The 18,840-nt window shown below is 40.0% G+C and overlaps 1 protein-coding gene across 1 annotated transcript in view; it reads left to right on the top strand.

The window, feature by feature from the left end:
• Positions 1-628: 628 nt before the first annotated feature.
• MDN1 (midasin AAA ATPase 1) overlaps positions 629-18,840 on the top strand; it is a 94,045-nt gene continuing 75,833 nt past the window's right edge. The window contains exons 1-11 of the mRNA XM_042824606.1: positions 629-727; positions 5,430-5,656; positions 6,243-6,467; positions 8,758-8,865; positions 8,949-9,144; positions 10,970-11,182; positions 11,705-11,836; positions 13,279-13,382; positions 14,990-15,104; positions 16,352-16,545; positions 17,128-17,209. Coding sequence (XP_042680540.1) covers positions 629-727; positions 5,430-5,656; positions 6,243-6,467; positions 8,758-8,865; positions 8,949-9,144; positions 10,970-11,182; positions 11,705-11,836; positions 13,279-13,382; positions 14,990-15,104; positions 16,352-16,545; positions 17,128-17,209 — 1,695 coding nt within the window. The remainder of the gene's footprint in view (positions 728-5,429; positions 5,657-6,242; positions 6,468-8,757; positions 8,866-8,948; positions 9,145-10,969; positions 11,183-11,704; positions 11,837-13,278; positions 13,383-14,989; positions 15,105-16,351; positions 16,546-17,127; positions 17,210-18,840) is intronic.

Below are 18,840 nucleotides of genomic sequence, written 5' to 3'. Positions count from 1 at the left end.
AGCGCGAGGCGGCCGCGCCCCGCCCCCTGCGCCGAAGCCCCCCCCCCCCCCCCCCCTGCGCGCCCCCGCCTGGCCCCCCCCCCCCGAATGGTGAGGCTGGGCTCTGGGTGAGGTGCTGCGTTGCTGAGCCGCTTCCATTCGGAACTCGTCCGCTTCTGTCAGCCAGCGTTGAGGCTCGCGGTGGTGCCGTGGGCTGCGTTGCCCCACATCTGAAAGGCCTGAGGGCAGGTCGTGGCTCTGCCTCTTACAGGTGCCATCGCAGGGCCTCCTGTGACTGACGGGACAGCTGCCTCAGCGAACAGTGCAGCACAATCAGCGAAGCCCCGCGCACGGGAGCTTCGACCCGGATCCCGCAGCACCCCGCCTGAGCAGTATGGCAGTTTGGGGACTACGTATCCCAGCATGTAGCGGACTCCAGTTCTTCCGGCAGCTCCCCGCCCGGCGGAGAGCTGCATGCTGGGAGCTGTAGTTTAACTCGCGTGCGGGGCCGACCCGCAGCGTCGCTGCCGGATGACGGCACCGGAAGCGGAAGTTGGGAGCGTGGTGCGCGTCCCTCGCGCGCCCCACGTGTCGCGCGGCGGTGGCCGGAGGTCGGGCGTTCCGCCTTCGCAGCCCCACCGGCCCTAGCATGGCCGACCTGCGCTTTCACTTGGCTGAGCCGCTGCAGTTGGTGGCGCGCAGGAACGAGAAGAGCGGCGCGGAGCTGAGCAGATTCCTGGGCAAGCAGGTGAGTGGGCGGGGGTCGGAAGCAGGGACGAGCCGTGCCCCCTTCCTAGCCTCATTTCCCCACCGCGCCTCCGTGTCTTCGCTTGGGCTCTTGGCTGAAGCAGCCCTCTGCTACGTAGAGGCTTCTTTATCCCTCTTCTTTTCCCCGCTCCCGTGTCTCCTCTGCTCCTCGTCCGGGCGTGTTCTGCCCAGCAAAGCTTCGGGATTTTCCGTATTCCTCAGGATGGCTCAGTGGGAGGGTGGCAGTGAGGGACAGCAGTCATGAGCAGCGTAGCGACGGCGTCCCGTCCCGCAGCTGGGTGTTCTGCTGCCTGTTCACCATAAAGCAGCGTGTGGAGTGGGAATGGGGCTGGATTTCCTGCGGCGTGTTTCCCTTATTGCTGCGGTGATGTTGAAGGCACGCACTTTGTTTAGTGGCTTTCACGCTTCAGCTCCACGAGCCGTGAATAGCATGCCTGCTTTTAGCAGCACAGCTTGCCTGTGTCTGTGATGCACCTGTGGAGGTGTAACGACAGGATAGCAGCACATCGGGTGCCGTGTTATTGATGCTATTCACACCAGAGTTTCTGGAGACCCTAAGTACACGTTGATTCAAAATCTATGTTTTCTTTTGAGTGTCTAGAAAATCACAGAATCATTAAGGCTAGAAAAGAGCACTAAGATCATCTCCTCCAACCATCAATCCATCACCACATTCACTGTTTCTCAGTGCCAAACCTGTATGGTTCTTGAACATCCCCAGGAGCACTGACTCCACTATCTCTCTTGGCAGCCTGTGCCGATGTAGCATCACTCTTTCAGAGAAGAATTTTTTCCTAATAACCAGCCTGAACCACCCATGGCATACCTTAAGGCCGTTACCTCTCATCCTATCACTGTTATGTGAGGGAAGAGGCTGACCACCTCATTCCAGCCTCTTTTCAGGTTGTTGTTAGAGTGTGATAAGAGAGTCTGCCCGGTGCCTCCTCCAGACTGAAGAATCCCAGTTTCCTCAGCCTTTTATCATAAGACTTGTGTTCCACTATTCCGGTTGTTTAAGAGTGAAAAGTAACCATATTTTTTCAAGACGTTGTCTTTTTCACTCCAAATTCCTGTCTGCTAGGTGAGAGTCTTTCATACTGATAATGAAAGCTCTCTGTTGGTGGAGAGGCAGCAGATAGATGGAGTGGTGAATAGAGAGTAAGTTCTGGGACTGCTAGAGAGTCTGAGCCCCTTTCTTTTCAGAGGTGCACTGAGGGAGGTGTGTGCTTTGAGTGTGAAACTCTCACCAGCTAGATCCTATGCAGAGAGTCTGGAAGAGCCCCTTAATCAGCAGTGGCCCATTTTCTTGAAAACTGGATTTCATTTTCAAGCTTTGAAGCTACAGATTAAGGAGTACATTATACTTAGTTTACCACTAGACAACCATGGCTCCAGTTATTTTACCTGATTTTCCTGTCAGTATGTAACATAGGAAACATTTATTCTGTATATCTAGAGCCCTCTGCTATGTCTTTTTGTCCTTTCATTTATTCATTATTCCACAAAGTGTTACTCATGAAACTTGCTCACAGACAAACAATTTTTGAGATGTCTGATAAGGTGCTATGTGTGCTGATGGAAGATCTTGCTTTAGCCAGATACAGAAATAGAGCCTTTTATGTAGAATATTAATATACCATTAACTCTGTAAGGGTACAGCAAATTTCTGTGTTGTTAATGAGGAAAATGGGATGAAAATGGAACAAAAAGATCCCTAAAATGGTGTTTGTTTTTAATGACTTTTTATTTCAGAGTAAGCTTATACCTATATGCCACTGTACATTTCTGTACCATCTAGAAAAAAATCAGCTATACAAACTGTCAGAGTTTGCTTCTGTGTGTTTTTGGAAGTCTATTTGAATCCATTGTGTCTTCACGTGTAATATTGCAAGTGCAGACTGTGCAAATGGACATACTTTTGGCTCTCTGTGGTAGTGTAATATCAGTGAAGATGTTCATTATATGTGAAGAATGAAAGAATCCTAGGAAGGGAACAGTGCAAAAATATCCTCATTCTTTTATGTTCTTTACACACCTCAGAGTTTTAAGCATTGCACAAATAGTGTAAGATAAAATTCAAAAAAAAAAAACCAACCATTATGGTTGTTTTCTTTGTTTATTTTATGGAACCATCTGTTACATCTCATATTCTGTTTTACTATTTTAGCTGTGCATCATTTTGCCATTCTTTTTCCAATTTAAGAGAACTGTATTAATAACAGCTCCAACATTGTATTTATAGTCCTCTAATTTTAGGACCTTATGGCAAGATATGCCTTAGTTCCTTTAGTTTTTAGACTGGTGTAGAAAAAAGAGGTGACCTGTGCTGATTTTACCCAGTGCTCAGTTACCATACTCAGAAAAATGTCCTCATAATTAAGGCAGACTACTGTTTCCTAAAATATAGCTTCAGCTTTTAGTTTGAAAGTTTAATCTTACAAGATGTAGCATTACAAGTAAGGGAAGGTGTTTTGCACTTTCTGCCCCGGTGTGGATTCTCATGCTCTGTTTTTAGTTTTGAAGAGCTGTTATTTTTGTGAGACAGTATGTTACAAGCTGTAGAAATGTTGGTAGAAAAGTCAGAATGTTCTCACTGGTCTCAGTAGCCTGTGCTGCTGTGTTGAGCGTGAAGTGCTGGAGGAGGTGTACAATAGTTCTGCCTTATTTTGCAGGAAACTGAAGTTACCTTGTTTTCCTTGTGATGCTGCACAACCCTCTTTTCATCTCTTAGAAGTCTCTCTTCATGACTTAGAAGAGTGCAAGTTTTCTCCTTATCTTACTCAATTAGGGAGGAATACCTGAGAGCTGTGACCAGAGGGGAGGCTGTCCTGTGGACTCAGGTTGTTCTGGGCTGTGATCCCTTCCTTCTCTGGAGTTTCAGACTCAACAGATCTTAATAAAGACTTCTGTATTCAGTGGGCAACCACACAGTGCAGGTTGACTTACTGATGGGAGAGCAATCAGGGGTCATCTTTAATTCCAGGACTTGATCCTGGCTGTGCTTCTCCTTAGTGTCTGTTCTGTTAACAGTGCTTGTGTTTATTGGATATTTGGTGGGAATGTTGTTTACAATGCTTTTTGGGCAGAGTTACCATCTTAGACTCAAATACTAATACTGAACACTTGCAGATCAGCTGTCCTTTGCTACTGACTGAGAAAGTTGTGTACTTCACAAAGCTGCCTTTCATTGTAAATCCCTCTACATATTATGCTTTTCCATAAAGTTTTTCTTTTGTACTGAAAGGCTCTAGAATCAAATATACAATTTCTTTGTAGAATGAGAGTGTTGCCACTGTGGTTTTTTTTTTCTTTCTTTTATTCTTTATATCACTTTAGTGTATCCTAAGGGTAATATAGATGATGATTTAAAAAAAATCACATGCTCTCACAAAATTTGTAATTGATTTGGTGCACAGTAGTCAAGTACCTAGAGAATATTACTGAGTGAGACTGATCCATTACAGTTATTTGCTGCTTTATTGTTAATTGTTCCTTCTATTTGATACTAAAAGTTCTGGTTAATGAATTAAGCACCGTGTTGTGCCTTGTTTGGGTAGGCAAAGACATGGTTGATTAGGAAGCAGAAGGTACTTGTTATTTACTTGTTTTTAACCACTTGAGATTAATCTGATAGTTTTAATGTTTGTAATGTGTATCTTGGTTTCCCTGATTTCTTACATGCTGAATGAGTCAAATCTTGCAGCTTGAACAAGTACCTACACATGCTAAGTGGATGTCAACTGTGGTAAAGCCTTAGGAGATCACCTTTGGAAAGCAGCGTTCAGGAGTTCTTGTAGCATTGAAATGATCCTGTCTGCATGCACAGCTGCAGGTTTTACACAACTAACAAAAGTCCAGGGCAGGCAGGAATTGATGGCACGTGTTGCTAAATTGAGGCTATCTGAATTGCAGAGTTTTTCCATAGAAGTTCAGTAAGTGTTTTCTCTGGAAAGCTTCCCTGCCTAGCTGATGTTTACTGCTGTTTGACAGGAAAGAGGAAATAGTGGTGATGTGAGTGTTTACTCAGTCATTGCGGGAGGGGAGGGTGGAAGGTCAATGTTGAGAGCAAAACCACTTTAGTGCAAATTCATGATCTTCATTTTTTCCTAAGTCAAAGCACTGTTATGTGCTAAAGATCACCTGAGTGGAATGGTGTTTGGGTAAAAGCATTATGTCAAAGACCAGTGAAACTTAAGCTGAAATAAACAAGAAACTGTGGTTCTTCGGTAACAAAGTTTGGAAGATTGTGTATGTTTTCGTGTTTCATTTTTCCCTACAGTATATCTGAATCTGTTCTGTGTATATTCTAAAGCCTAACATTCTACTTTGCGTAAAGGAACATTTTTATACAAGAGTAAGAAAGAAAAAAAACTCAACTTCAACTTGCAGGTGTATGCTTTTTGTCATTATTCATCATAATGGCTTCTAATAGGAAAGTAATAACTAAACTTTTTTGAAAACTTGAATTTGTAATTTTTTATAATTCCTGTTTAGTGGTGTCATTTTTCATGACACTCACCTTATTTCCAGTTTTTTAAGTATGGAGGGCTGTATCAAATAAGTTCTTCCACTGGGTGTTTTTTTCCTGTAGAGTTCACTATGAGACCTATAGGAATAGTTCTGAAACTAAAAGTCTATATAATTTCCCTTTAAACCAGTTTCTCCTTTCTTTTTTTCCCTAGACTTGGACTCAACAGGATCGACAGTGCATCCTTGATACTCTAGCACTGTTATTACTGGATAAAGAATGCACTCTATTAATTGGCCGTCAGCTTCGTCCAGTCTTGCTGGACTTGTTGGAACGAAATGCAGTTGCCATTAAAGCTGGTGGCCAAATCAACCACGATCGGCATGAAAGGCTGTGCGTAGCCATGAGCAAGCTGGTTGCTGACCATCCGGATGTTTTGCCGTAAGTAACATAACGCTTCAGAGTGCGTGCTTGCCAGTATTCACTGGTGATGGGAGGTGTTGTTGCAATGCTTTGGCTTGCCTTTTGCAGTAGCAAATGTCCTTTCAATAGAAAGAATGACTTATAAAACACAAGTTTTAAGCAGTGTTTCTTTAAATTCAATTATGAGGTAATATCTAGCATGACTTTTATCTTAGATCATTTGATCAGAATGAAAGTGAAACAGTTGACTTTATCTGCTAACAACCAAAATGTCTGTATTTAATTTAGATCTGTAGGCTTGTAGAATGGAAAGCCGCCTAAGAGTTAGTACTACTTTTTCAGTAAACAAGACAAATCAGAGATTTTACATAGTTGCTGCTGTTTCCCCTTACTAATCAATAATAATCTCTAATACAGTAAAGCATCTGTTGTAGGCTGGTAGTTGAAATGGTTGTTTTTCCTAAGCATGGACAAAGTTAAATACAAGCCTCATTAACACTGTGTCATCAGTTACTGTTTCTGGACCTCTGAATTGAAACATTAGTGAGTATTTTCCTTTGCTCTGATTTAGATGTCTAACTTTCTCTTTTTTATCTTTACAAAGATTTGCTTTAAGATATTTTAAGAACACATCACCAGTTTTCCAGAGGCTTTTCCTGGAGAGCTCAGATGCAAACGCAGTCCGATATGGGCGCAGACGAATGAAGTTACGGGACCTCATGGAAGCATCATATAGATTTTTACAAAAGGAGCAATTGATTTTCCGGGAATTATGGGACTGGAGCGTGTGCATTCCACTCCTGAGGAGTCATGACACTTTGGTCCGTTGGTAAGTTTAAAAATTTCAAATCTTTTCTGTATTTCAAATCTTTTCTTAGCATCTTTATTAGTGGCGTAGATGATGGGACTGAGTGCACCCTCAGCAAGTTTGCTGATGGTACCAAGCTGAGCAGTGTAGTTGGTACAGCACAAGGAAGGGATGCCATCCAGAGGAACCTTGATAAACTCAAAAGGTGGGCCCCTGTGAAACAAAGGTTCAACAAAACGAAGTGCAAGTTTTTGCACTTGGGTTGAGGTAATCTCAGCTATGAATACAGTCTGGGAGAACTCCTTGAGAATAGTCCTGCTGAGAAGGACTTCGGGGTGTTGGTTGGTAGAAGAAAAACTTAACATGAGCCAGCAGTGTGCACTTATGGCCCAGAAAGCCGGTGGTATCCTGGATTTTAACAGAAGAGGGGTGGCCAGCAGGATGAGGGAGATGGTTGTCCCTCACCACTCTGCCCTCATGAAGCTCCAGCTGGAGTAGCACATCCAAGTCTGGGGACCCCAAAACAGGAAAGATGTGGAGCTTTTGGGGTGGGTCCAGAGGATGGCCATGAATATGATCCAAGGGCTGGATCACCTCTACTATGAAGATAGGCTGAAGGAACTGGGCTTATTCAGCCTGGAAAAGAGAAGACTGCAGGAAGATCACATTGTAGCCTTTCAGTATTTAAAGGAAGTTTATAAACATGAGGAAAAACAACTTCTTACATGGGTAAATAGCAGTAGAATAAGGCGGAATGGCTTTAAAATAAAGGCAAGAAGATATAGGTTAGATGTCAGTAACTTTTTTTACTGGAGTCGGTGGTGTCATGCTGAAATAGGTTGCCCAAGGAGGTTGTGAATGCCCACGCCTTGGATGTGTTTAAGGCCAGGTTGGATGGGACCCTGATCTAATATTTGATCTAGCAGCTGGCAACTCTGCCTGTGGCAGAGGGATTAGAACTTGATCCTTGAGGTCCCTTCCAACCCAAGCTGTTCTACAGTTCTATTATATTCTTGGAAAAATAAGTAGAATTACTAATTAATTTGTTGATAGATTTGTTGCCAACCTCATGAAGTTCAACAAAGCCAATTGCAAAGTCCTGCAGCTGGGTCAGAGCAACCCAAAGCACAGATAAAGGTTGAACGGAGGATGGCTTGAGGGCAGCCCTTAGGAGAGGGATTTAGAAGTGTTGATTGATGAAAAATTCTACATGAGCTGGCAGTGCAGCCCAGAAGGCCAACTGTATCCTGGGTTTGCATCAAGGGAAGCATGACCAGCAAGTCAAGGGAGGTGATCTCAGCCCCTCTACTGTACTCTTGTGAGATCCTACCTGTAGTACTGCATACAGCTCTGGGGCCCTCTACTCAAGAATGACATGGAGCTGTTGGAGAGGTCCGAGGAGGGCCATAAAGAAGATCAGAGGTTTGGAGCAGCTCTCCTATGAAAAAAAGTTGAGAGAGTTGGGGCTTTCCAGCCTGGAGAAAACAAGGCTTCAAGGGGATCTTAGGGCAGCCTTCCAGTATCTGGGGATCTGGGGAGGGACATTTTGTAAGGGCATGTAATGACAGGACAAGGGGAAATAGTTTTAAACTGGAAAAGGGTAAATTTAGATGCGATATTAGGAAGAAATTCCTTACTGTAAAGGTGATGAGACACTGGAACAGGTTGCCCAGCGAGGTTGTGGATGCCCATTTCCTGGAGGCATTCAAGGCCAGGCTGGATGGGGCTTTGAGCAGCCTGGTCTAAAGGGAGATGTCCCTGCCTATAGCAGGGGTTTGGAGCTAGATGATCTTAAAGATCCCTCCCAGCTCAAACCATTCTATGATTCTTTTGTTATGAGGCAGCTTTATGTTATAATGAAGCCAAGAATATAGGAGTTGTTTATTCTTTGGCACTGAGTCTTGAGTTCAGTGTATTAGAAATAACATGAAATTGCAGATTTGAAGGGGTAATGTGATCATTTGAATGGGAAAATGGGAAGAAAGAGAAAATGTAGTTTTCATTGTTTTATACATTTACCTTCATTTGTTTAGGAAAGTCCCAACTTCTACTGTATTTCTGTTTTTTCAGCATTCAGAGGAATGTTAGCTAGTCATATGTTAATAATACATTATATAATGACAGAATTTCTTTTCTCTGGAGAAATGTATCAGAAAAAAAAAATTTCAAATGTTAAGCATAGCTTTAATTTCTAAAGAGAGTTATCTTCATGTTTTTCCAAAATTGGTATTTTGATTTGCAAGTAAGAGTTGTCAAGCTAAATGTTTTACAACTATAATTTGACATGTTTTGTTCTAAATATAATTTTTAGGTATACTTCAAACTGTCTAGCTCTGGTTACTTGTATGAACGATGAACATAAATTGTCTTTCATGAAGAAGATCTTCAGTCCTGAGGAGCTGACACATTTCAGACTAAAGTAGGAACTTTTTCAATAATGATCAAAGTTGATTTGTTGATGACTTTCACTGGAATTAATATACATGTATGTGGATTTGACAGGTTACTAGAAGAATCTCAGGTGCAGAATGTGGAACAAGCCCTTGTTTTGGCCAATCCAGACTCCTCATTTTGGCAAAAGGAGAAAGAAGTGCAATATAAACAAGGTCATATTGTATCGAGTGACCTATCTGCAAATGTTGTAGCTGTATGTGGTATTGTGCTGCCTAGACTAAAGCCTGTCTCTGAAGAACAGTGGGTATGTAACCCAGTGTTAAATCTGTACCTTTTTTTTTAATAATTTCCTCTGTGCTGAACTGACTTTATTCCTACTAAAATGTTATTGGGATGCTGTGGATGATTTGTTTATCTGTTGTTTTTTTGATGAGTGCTGTAAGCTAGTGATACATGATATTGGAACTACAGGGAAGTTTTGCTGTGGAATGAAACAGTGAAAGTATAATGAGGCTTCCAGTACCTGAAGGGGGATACAGGAAAGCTGGGGAGGGACTTTTTATAGGAGCATGTAGTGACATGATGAGGGGAAATGGTTCTAAACTGGAAGAGGCTAGATTTAGACTAGCTATTAGGAAGAAATTCTTCACTGTGAAGGTGGTGAGATACAGGAGCAGGTTGACCAGTGAGGTTGTGGATGTCCCCTCCCTGATAACATCCAAGGCCAGGCTGCGTGGGGCTTTGAGCATGCTGATGGAGAGGGAGGTGTCCCTGCTTAAGCAGGGGCTTGGAACTTGATGAACTTAAAGGTCTTTTTCAATCCAAACCATTCCATGACTCCGTGATTCTAATAGTTCTGTTGATCTCATCTTTGTAGCAGTACTTGAGAATATGCTATAAGAGAAGTAGTGCTTTGTGCTATGCAGAGATGTTATTGAGAACCTTTCTCTGAAGTTACATCCTTAAATGAAAGAAAAGCTGCTTCTCACTCTTCTGGATGGCAGAATTAAGGAAGAACTTATTTTCTGCATTTCACTTGAGTGAAGCATGATGCAGAATGTAGCGTAGTGCTTTACAGTTTGAACAAAGCCTTCAAATGCAATAGTATGTTTAAGTAGCATTTCTTCTGACCTATTTTTTCTTGAGATGCTATTAATCGTGAACTGTTCTGGTTCTTTTCTGTAGCTGCAGTCAGTATTCTTGACTAGTTTTCTTATTAAGGCATAATTTTTGATTGTATTTGGCCTGAGTATTGTTACTTAATTTTGTAACACATTTACAAATGAAGGAAGAAGAGGTAAATGAAGACTGCTAATATGCAAAATTCTCTTAGTAGCAGAATGAGAGATTTTTCTTCTTTTTTTCTTTTGCCCCTTTGCTTCTGTGATTTAAGTTACTGTCTTAACTTTGTGCATATGTGTGTGTGTACATAGAATTGAGTACATGGCTTGAAATTCATTGCAGCAGAGAGAAACTTGAAACAGAGTCTTTGTGCTGTATGCTGACATATTAGTGAGTGTAGAATGATTACAGTATTTGTAGACATCTGTCATTGATTAATTAACCTTCAATAAACTGTATCCATTGTAGTTTGAATGAAGCAACAAGTTATTCTAAATTTAATTACCCAGCCCCCCATGCATTGTGCTTAATGACCTTCTACTTTGGCCTGTGCAGCAAGAAGCAAATACTGCACATCAGTTTTTATGTTCATATGTAACCTGAGTCTAACTGCTATTTATTTTTTTAATTGGGATCCATTCTGATGACTTAATTTCATTTGTATTACAAATTGTATTTGATTGACATGAATGTGGTGATTGAATAGTTACTTTGTCTGCTGACAACTTAGTGTGAACTCCCTTTGGGAACAAATTGTACATATACTAAATTGAGTGTTTCACCTATAATAGGTTTTTGATGAAGTCTATTTTAATATCTATCATTAAATACAGTCTTCATAGTCCACAGATCTAGGAAGTTTAATTTTAGTTGATGTGTGTTGACAGATCTGTAGGCTAACATTTTCTGATAATCATACTCGCTTTCATAATTGTTCTGTGTAGTAAAACCTGTATATATATAAAAAAAGCTATTTCAGTATAGTAACTCAAATTTTGTTTTAACAGGAAAATACCACCAGCCGTTTTGTTTTGGTTGAATCTGCCTGCACAAATCTTCAAAACCTTGCTATTGCTGTAGCATTTCAGAGTCCTGTTTTATTGGAGGGACCAATAGGATGTGGCAAGACTACTTTAATTGAATATTTAGCAGCTGTTACAGGAAGAACAAAGCCTCCTCATATTTTGAAAGTCCAACTTGGGGATCAAACTGATAGCAAGGTAACTGATGACATTGTTTTGTCATAGATGATCAGACATTATTTTGAAAGTGTGGACTGGCTTTTCTAATAAGATAATGTATAAATTTTTTGCTAAGACCTCACAACCTTCAGCTTCTTACCATATTGTTCTGAGAGCAATAGATCCGAAGAAAAATCAGTTCAGCTTCATTATTATTTAAATTCTGCAGATAATTGTACGTTATCCATTCTGTTTTAAGCTATGTGTTTGTCAGGGCTTTTCCTGTGTTTCCTGTGTTATGCTGTTGATTTTCCATTAGTTACAGTGGCATACTATGTACATAGACATCTAATTACCTGGTTTATTTTTGTTACTGTGCTTCAGTTATATTATTGTAGATGTGGAGGAATGAAACTTCTTTTTCTTGAAGTGTAATGATAGACCCATATTACTATGATTAACAGGTAGTGTTATTTACATCCCAGTTTTGGTCATTTTCACTTTAAATTATGAAGGCATGTAATGAACAAGTCTCTAATTTACCACTTGTTTCTGTCATAGACGCTGCTTGGTATGTATCGTTGTACAGATGTCCCAGGGGAGTTTGTTTGGCAACCTGGAACCTTGACACAAGCTGTGACCAAGGGTCATTGGATACTTCTGGAGGATATTGATTATGCTCCTCTGGATGTGGTATGTAGGTTCTTGCTCACTATAAAGTGCTTATTTTCAGGCTGTAATAGCAATTTTGGGATTCCAGTCACTGTGAGTTCTGTGGCAGTTCACTGAAAATAAAGGTTCTTCAACAGAGGTTAAAAAAAAAATGGCCTGGCTTTGTTCAAAGGTATTTACACTGTAATTGTTGTCGCTGCTTTAGAGCAGTCGTAACATTGCCCCTGATTTCACTCTGAAGAATTGCAGTGATGCTGGTGATGAGCTATGTTTCTTTTAAATAGTGTTCCGGTGTTTGAAAACAAATGTGACTCCAAAAACCACAGAATGTCAAAGTCACTGTATTAGGTTGCTGTTGATAGTAAGATTTTTTTTCTAGTGTGTTTTTTAAACAAAAATATTTTTTTTCTGTTGATACATATTTCTTTCCTCTAGCCTGGTAATTAAAAATATACTGTTATATTAAGTACTATGGATTTTAACTGATTTCCTGTATTCAAATTCAGAGCTGGTACTTGTTAGAAATGTCATCCTTCTCCTTCTAAATAACAGTTGCAGAAATCCTATCTCTTGCAGAAATGATGTTATAGAGTTGTTTTGCTGTGTAGGCCTACTGGACATTTTGCAAATAGTTGTTTTCTTTTGTATCTGTTTTGTAAAGCATCCTTTATGCAACTAACAAACCTGATATCTTGCTTTATTGGGCTCCAAGCTTACAAAGCATAGAGAATTTATAGAAACACCTGTAAACATCATATATCACAGAATCACAGAATGGCCAGGGTTGGAAGGGACCTCAAGGATCATGAATCTCCAGCCCCCCTGCCACATGCAGGGCCACCAACCTCCACGTTTAATGCTAAGCCATATATGTATTATACAGTTTTTTAGTTGCCAGAGGCTCCTGCAGTTCTTTGCTACTGTGGATTCAGCACATTGCATTCATAAACATGCCCCAAATAGTGTCATGCATTCATACCTTGCCCTTCAGGAGAGTAGCAGGATATACACTATAACAGCGTTAATGTTTTAGAATGTCGTCTTTGAGATTAACATTGTCTTTGTTCAGGTAGATAAAAAAAAAAAAACAAGACAAGCCTTCTGACACTTCTGAGAACAAGGTCAGTCATTTGGCAACTCAAAACAATTAGTTTTAGTTCAGATTTGCAGTGAAAACTGTCATTTCCATTCTCATGTTAAACCTGAATGGAGGAGATAGAAGGTAGGGATAGGGAGGGAATCATACCTGTGACTTCAATTACTGAATAAAACTAATTGAGACTCAGTGATTCCTTTTAGTGTCACTTAAAAGTTCAGTCTGCAGGAAAAGGTGTTGCTGACAATGTAGTGAGGCTCATTGGATAAGCATTTCATATATGGATTGAGTGTGACTGGCTAAGATGTTTGTTAATGTTTCCCCACCCAAGAAAAGAATGCTTCATAGAGTTTCTTTTCTTCCCCAGATCTCTGTCCTGATTCCTCTTCTGGAAAAAAAGGAGTTGCTAATTCCTGGTCGTGGTGACTGCTTGAAAGTAGCACCGGGATTCCAGTTTTTTGCAACCAGAAGGTAAGCATGTAAATTTAAATGAGTTAATACAAATTGTCATATTTTTGTCTGTTCTAGCAATTTCCAACTGTAAGGGGATAGAAGCTGTGGAAGTTGTGAAAGAGACTTTTTCCATTTTAAAGGAATGTTATATTACTACTGGGTAGAGCAGAAAAACTGCTTCTACAAGTCTGAAGGTATAAAACTTCTGGAGGAAAAAAAAATATTAAATCAATTCCACCACATAACAAAATACCGCTCTTTGCAATTACTGTGTGAAGAATGCTTATGATTGATACTCACAAGGTATCTTTGATTGATACTCACAAGGTATCTTGTCTCTGTATGTTGCATATGATAGGCTTAACTTAATGTCAGTCATCTTTGTGCAGGTGTCTTTAAGAAGATTTTACAGTAGAAGAAAAAAAACAGTGATAAAAGAATAAGTGATTTGGAAAGCAGAGAAAGGCAAGGTGTGCATGACAGTACAGTGACAAATGAAGGGTAAATCCTTCAGAATCACAGAATGGACTGGGTTGAAAAGAACCTTAAAGATCATCTACTTTCAACCCCCTTGTTGTGGGCAGGGTTGCCAACCACTAGACCAGACTGCCCAGAGCCACATCCAGCCTGGCCTTGAATGCCTCCAGGGATGGGGCATCCACAACCTCCTTGGGCAACCTGTTCCAGTGTGTCACCACCCTCTGTGAAAAACCTCCAGCTAATATCTAACTTAAAATCTACCCTGTCTCAATTTAAAACCGTTCCTCCTTGTCCTATTACTATCAACCTATGTGAATGGTTGTTCCCCCTCCTGTTTATAAGCCATCGTGAGGTCTACTCCAAGCTAAACAATCCCAGTTCCCTCAACCTTTCCTCATAGGAGAGTTGCTCCAGCCCTCTGTTCATCTTAGTGGCTCTCCTATGGACCCGCTCCAAGAGCTCCATGTCCTTCCTGTACTGGGGGCCCCAGGCCTGGACACAGCACTGCAAATGGAGCCTCAGAAGAGCCGAGTAGAGGGGGACAATCACCTCCCTCTCCCTGCTGGCCACCCCTTTTTTAATGCAGCCCAGAATACAGTTGGCCTTCTGGGCTGCAAGTGCACACTGCTGGCTCATGTCCAACATGTCCAGGACTCCCAAGTCTTTCTCCGCAGGGCTGCTCTCAAGGACATCTTCCCCCAGTTTGTATAAATACCTGTCATTGCTCCAGCCCAAGTGCAGTACCTTGCACTTGGCCTTATTGAACCTCATTAGGTTTTCATGGGCCCACTTCTCCAGCCTGTCCAGGTCCCTCTAGATGGCTTCCATTCCTTCCAGTGTATTGACTGCACTGCTCAGCTTAGTGTCATCCACAAACTTGCTGAGGGTACGCTCGATTTTATCATCTATGTTATTGATAAAGATGTTGAAGAGCACCAGTCCCAAAGGCCAACTCTTGGGGGACACTGCTTGTGACCAGCCTCCACCCAGACACAGAACCATTGATCACAACCATTTGGCTGTCACCAAATGTAGGCATACATGTTATCCTGTCACAGCAGTGTTTAATGTGTTCTCTGCACTGAAAATAATGAATTCACCACTAAGATACAACATGTGTGTTTCTTCATGTTATTTTTATTCAGAGTATTCAGTTGTGGCGGAGGTTGGTACAGACAGCAAAGCAGCCATGCTGCTCTTTTGGACAAGTATTGGACCAAAATACACATGGATAACATGAACAAAATAGAACTCAAGGAGGTATGATATGTTTTGCTCTACTGTGGTATATGAAGATGTTTTAATTAAGGACAGTGATGATTTTCAGTAATAAATTTGATCCTTTTCTCTGCAAGTTCAGTAATACACACACACGTATGACTTCAGAAATCTATCAATTTTGAAGTAAATGGTTACTTTGATCAAAAAATAAGAAGTTAACTGTACAAGGATTGTTGGAATTTTGCTTCGAATGGATCTAAGAATCAAATTACTTTGCCTTTTTCTAGCCCACAGAGATTTAAAAAAATGTGGGGGGAGGAAGGGTAATGGATCTTATTACAATCCAAAGTCCTAAGTTTTGAGATGAAAAGTAGTTACCAAGTTATGAACTACAAAAGTTTGTTTCTAATAACATCTTTTCTTAAAATTTCTAAGGAATTTTTTTTGCTTAGTTTAGTCCATCCGCAAATTAATTGTCCATGACTTATGTGAAATAGAATTCTCTAAACAATTTTCTTTAAACTTAAAAAATTTGAATTGTAAAAGAGCCTTACTGAAGTGAAAAGGTGATTTATCTCTAGCAGAAAATTTGAAAGAAACTTATGAATGATCTTAAAATATCAGTGTGTTTTCCTATTTTGTCTTTTACCAGCTAATTATTAATAATGGGGCAAGAGCAGCACCTTCTGCTGTCCTGGCCAGTCTTAGAAGTCAGTTTGACAGTACTGTCAGTACTGTTTCCTGGCCTGGGTTTATGAAAAGTTCATTTGTGGAAGCAGTGATTTTGATTGGCAAGCTTTAGCGGAGAGCTGAGCTGAAAGGAAATTAGAGAAGAAAACATAGTCCCTTGTGTATCTTAATCAGGGCAGTGAATCGATAACTTGAGTGCTCAAAAAAGTTGTCATAAAGTGGAAGAGGAGAGAAGACTTTCTGTGACAAGTTTTAAAATTGTTTCTTTACGACTTGAGTTCATAGATAGAGTGGAATGTGCTTTCATTCCTTCTGTTGGTGTTTGTGCAAGATATTAAATGAATTGCGGTAGAGTTTAATGAGCATAATTCTCTTGGCATCCAAATTGATATCTTAAGCAAATTTAAGTCGTGATTTTTTAAGAAGAGAGATTACGAAGGACTGGTTTTGTGCAGCTTGCTGCCTTGAGTGTTGGTTCCTGTTGAACTGCATCCTCTGGAAATTTGCCAGGCTGATGGCTTCCTTCCAATGATTAAGGTTTGCCTTTTATTTTATTTTTTTGCCATTTTTTTTCTTCTTTCTTTTTCTGCTTTCAGATACTTCAGAGCAGATACCCCAACCTTGCTCTAGTAACTGATCACTTGCTAGACATCTTCATTCACCTTACAGGAGAGAAATACCAGGCATCAGAAAACACTGATTGTGATTCCAGGCCCATATCAGAGGATGCATCAGAATCAAGATCAGAAAATAGGAAACCAAATCTGGAAGGACGAGAACTTTCTCTAAGGTTGTGTAGGAACAAATTTATCAGCTATCTGTGGTGGTTCAGGTGTTCATGTTTTTAAATTTTTTTTTTCTTTTAACATTGTTAGAAATTCAAATAATTAAACTGAAAATGGGAGGAGTCAGTTTTGAATTATAAAATTATGTTTACTGTATAAAACATAAAACATTATGTTTACTATTGTAAAAAGAAAATCTCAATTTAAATTATTTCCTTTACCTTCCTATTATACTTGAAAAGATTTTATTGTTGATAATAAACTGAATATCTGTCAAGTAGTTCTCAATACCTTTCTGGGTGAAGAACATGCTGGTTTTCATGTTTTCAGTTTCATAATTGATCCCAATAATGGTTGAATGGAATACATATTATCTGTTTCCAGGCAACCTTTTAGATGGCAATAGTGTTTGTCTTTATGTGCTCATCTATCCCTTTGAATATAGCATCCTTTTTTGTGTGTGCCTTCCTGTGTACAACTTAAATAATAACTAGGTGTGGAACTGCCAGATGACTTAATGAACTAAGCAGTACATGAGAAAAGATGCTGTGAATTTTGACTGTTGTACTAAATGTTTTTCTTTTTAGAGACTTATTGAATTGGTGCAGCAGAATTGCTTACAACTTTGACAGTTCTTCCTCAACCACAGCAGTGAATATTTTTCAGGAGGTGCGGTAAGATTTAATCTGGAAATTGCTTTCCCAAATTGCGTCACGAATCTTGAAAAATTCTGTTTGGGAATGTGAGACAGAAATTTATATTTAAATATTTATTTATATTCCTCGGAAGTAATTGGACCATGGTTGGGATGTTTGTCTTCTGTGTGTTAGAAGCTTTTCTTATTATTAGGAAAACTTTTGCGTTAAGGTGCTGGAAACCAATCCAGACTTAGTGCTGCCATGCAGGAAAGCATGATGCAACAGTTTCAATTGATTTGAGTTGGGATTGTAAATAACTGAGGAAGTTTTACTTTTCATTTAAGCATTTGTTTCATTCACTTGTGTTGCACATAGTATATGCAGTAAGAAGGCTCCAGGCTTAGATGAGGGAGTGTTTAAAATATTAGATGTTCTTGATGTTTGCTACTCGTTGTTCAGGAGCTGTATTTATTCCCCGACCTCACTGTAGATGTCTCAGAGAGAGAGTAAATGTAAAATGTATTTATGAGGAATGCTTCCAAAATCAGAGTTAAAATATGAAATAAAGGGTATAACAATATAGATACATTCAAAACTAGATCTAGAAGCTGAATTTATTATAAGGAACATAATCTTCTCTTTTCTACAAAGGCACTGCACTGCTTATTGTTTGATATCACATCTGTGCAGTGGTAGGAGCTTGTGTCTAGAAACAGTGCGCAAAAATGCTAAGGGTTGTTTCTTTGTTTATGTTGGGATAGATTTACATGGCATGTAATAGCTGAAGTGCATTTCTAGATAATTTAAAAATAGCTTCTCTTTTTAAGGTGCCCCTCCTTTGTATTTATGCTTTGGAGATGTAAGATTTTACTCTTCAGTGTTTAGTTAATGGGGCACTAGTATGCTGCTGCTGCTGAATAAATACATTTTAGGTAATGTGGATATTGAGGAGAATATCATTTAGTGATGTCCGTGAGCATACAGAGTAAGTATTTGGGTCTGTTCACAGAAGCAGTGGAGCTGTGGTTCTTTTGATGATACAACTGGTATTGAATCCATGACACGCACTGGCGTAGCACGCATCCATAGGATGTGTGTTAGTTGCACAGTGTGTTAAGTGTTACTTGTCTGAATTTACAGAGAGTGCTTACTCCCTTCAGTTCCCCTCTCCCAGGTTAGTTCTGGCTGATGTGCTGCATTCTGTGACAGTAGCCCAGCTCAGTGGTGGAGCTTCTTGGCCTTTCTGTTTCAATCTGAGCTGAATCCCAGTGATAGTCATCAGCTCTGTTCTCAGTAATCTTGTATTCTTCGTGTAACTTAATATCTGAATCTCTCAGTAGGAGTAGATACTTAAATTTGTAGAATAATTTTAAGATTCGTTTTTCTTGAAGTGAGACATCCTTCCTACTTCTTTTTTAAATTGAGAATTTTTCACGTATTCATCAGTCAGATGCCTTCCTATGATATAGGATCTTGCAGCTTTATTTTTTCTTCACTTTGCTCCAGTCATCTAAAAATAGCTTTTGTTACTGGATATTGAAATGTTTTTGCATTCAGTAGAAACCTCTACATTATAGAGTTCAAAACTTCCTATTTCATCCCTTTGAACTCCAGTTAAATAATTGTATTTAATTTGTCTGGGTTGGATTCAGCCTCATATAT

Source organism: Centrocercus urophasianus, unplaced genomic scaffold (genome assembly GCF_019232065.1).
Source record: "Centrocercus urophasianus isolate 14NV4802_14NV808 unplaced genomic scaffold, USGS_Curo_1.0 seq_10, whole genome shotgun sequence".
Lineage (NCBI taxonomy): Eukaryota > Metazoa > Chordata > Aves > Galliformes > Phasianidae > Centrocercus > Centrocercus urophasianus.
This window is presented reverse-complemented; position numbering and strand designations above follow the sequence as displayed.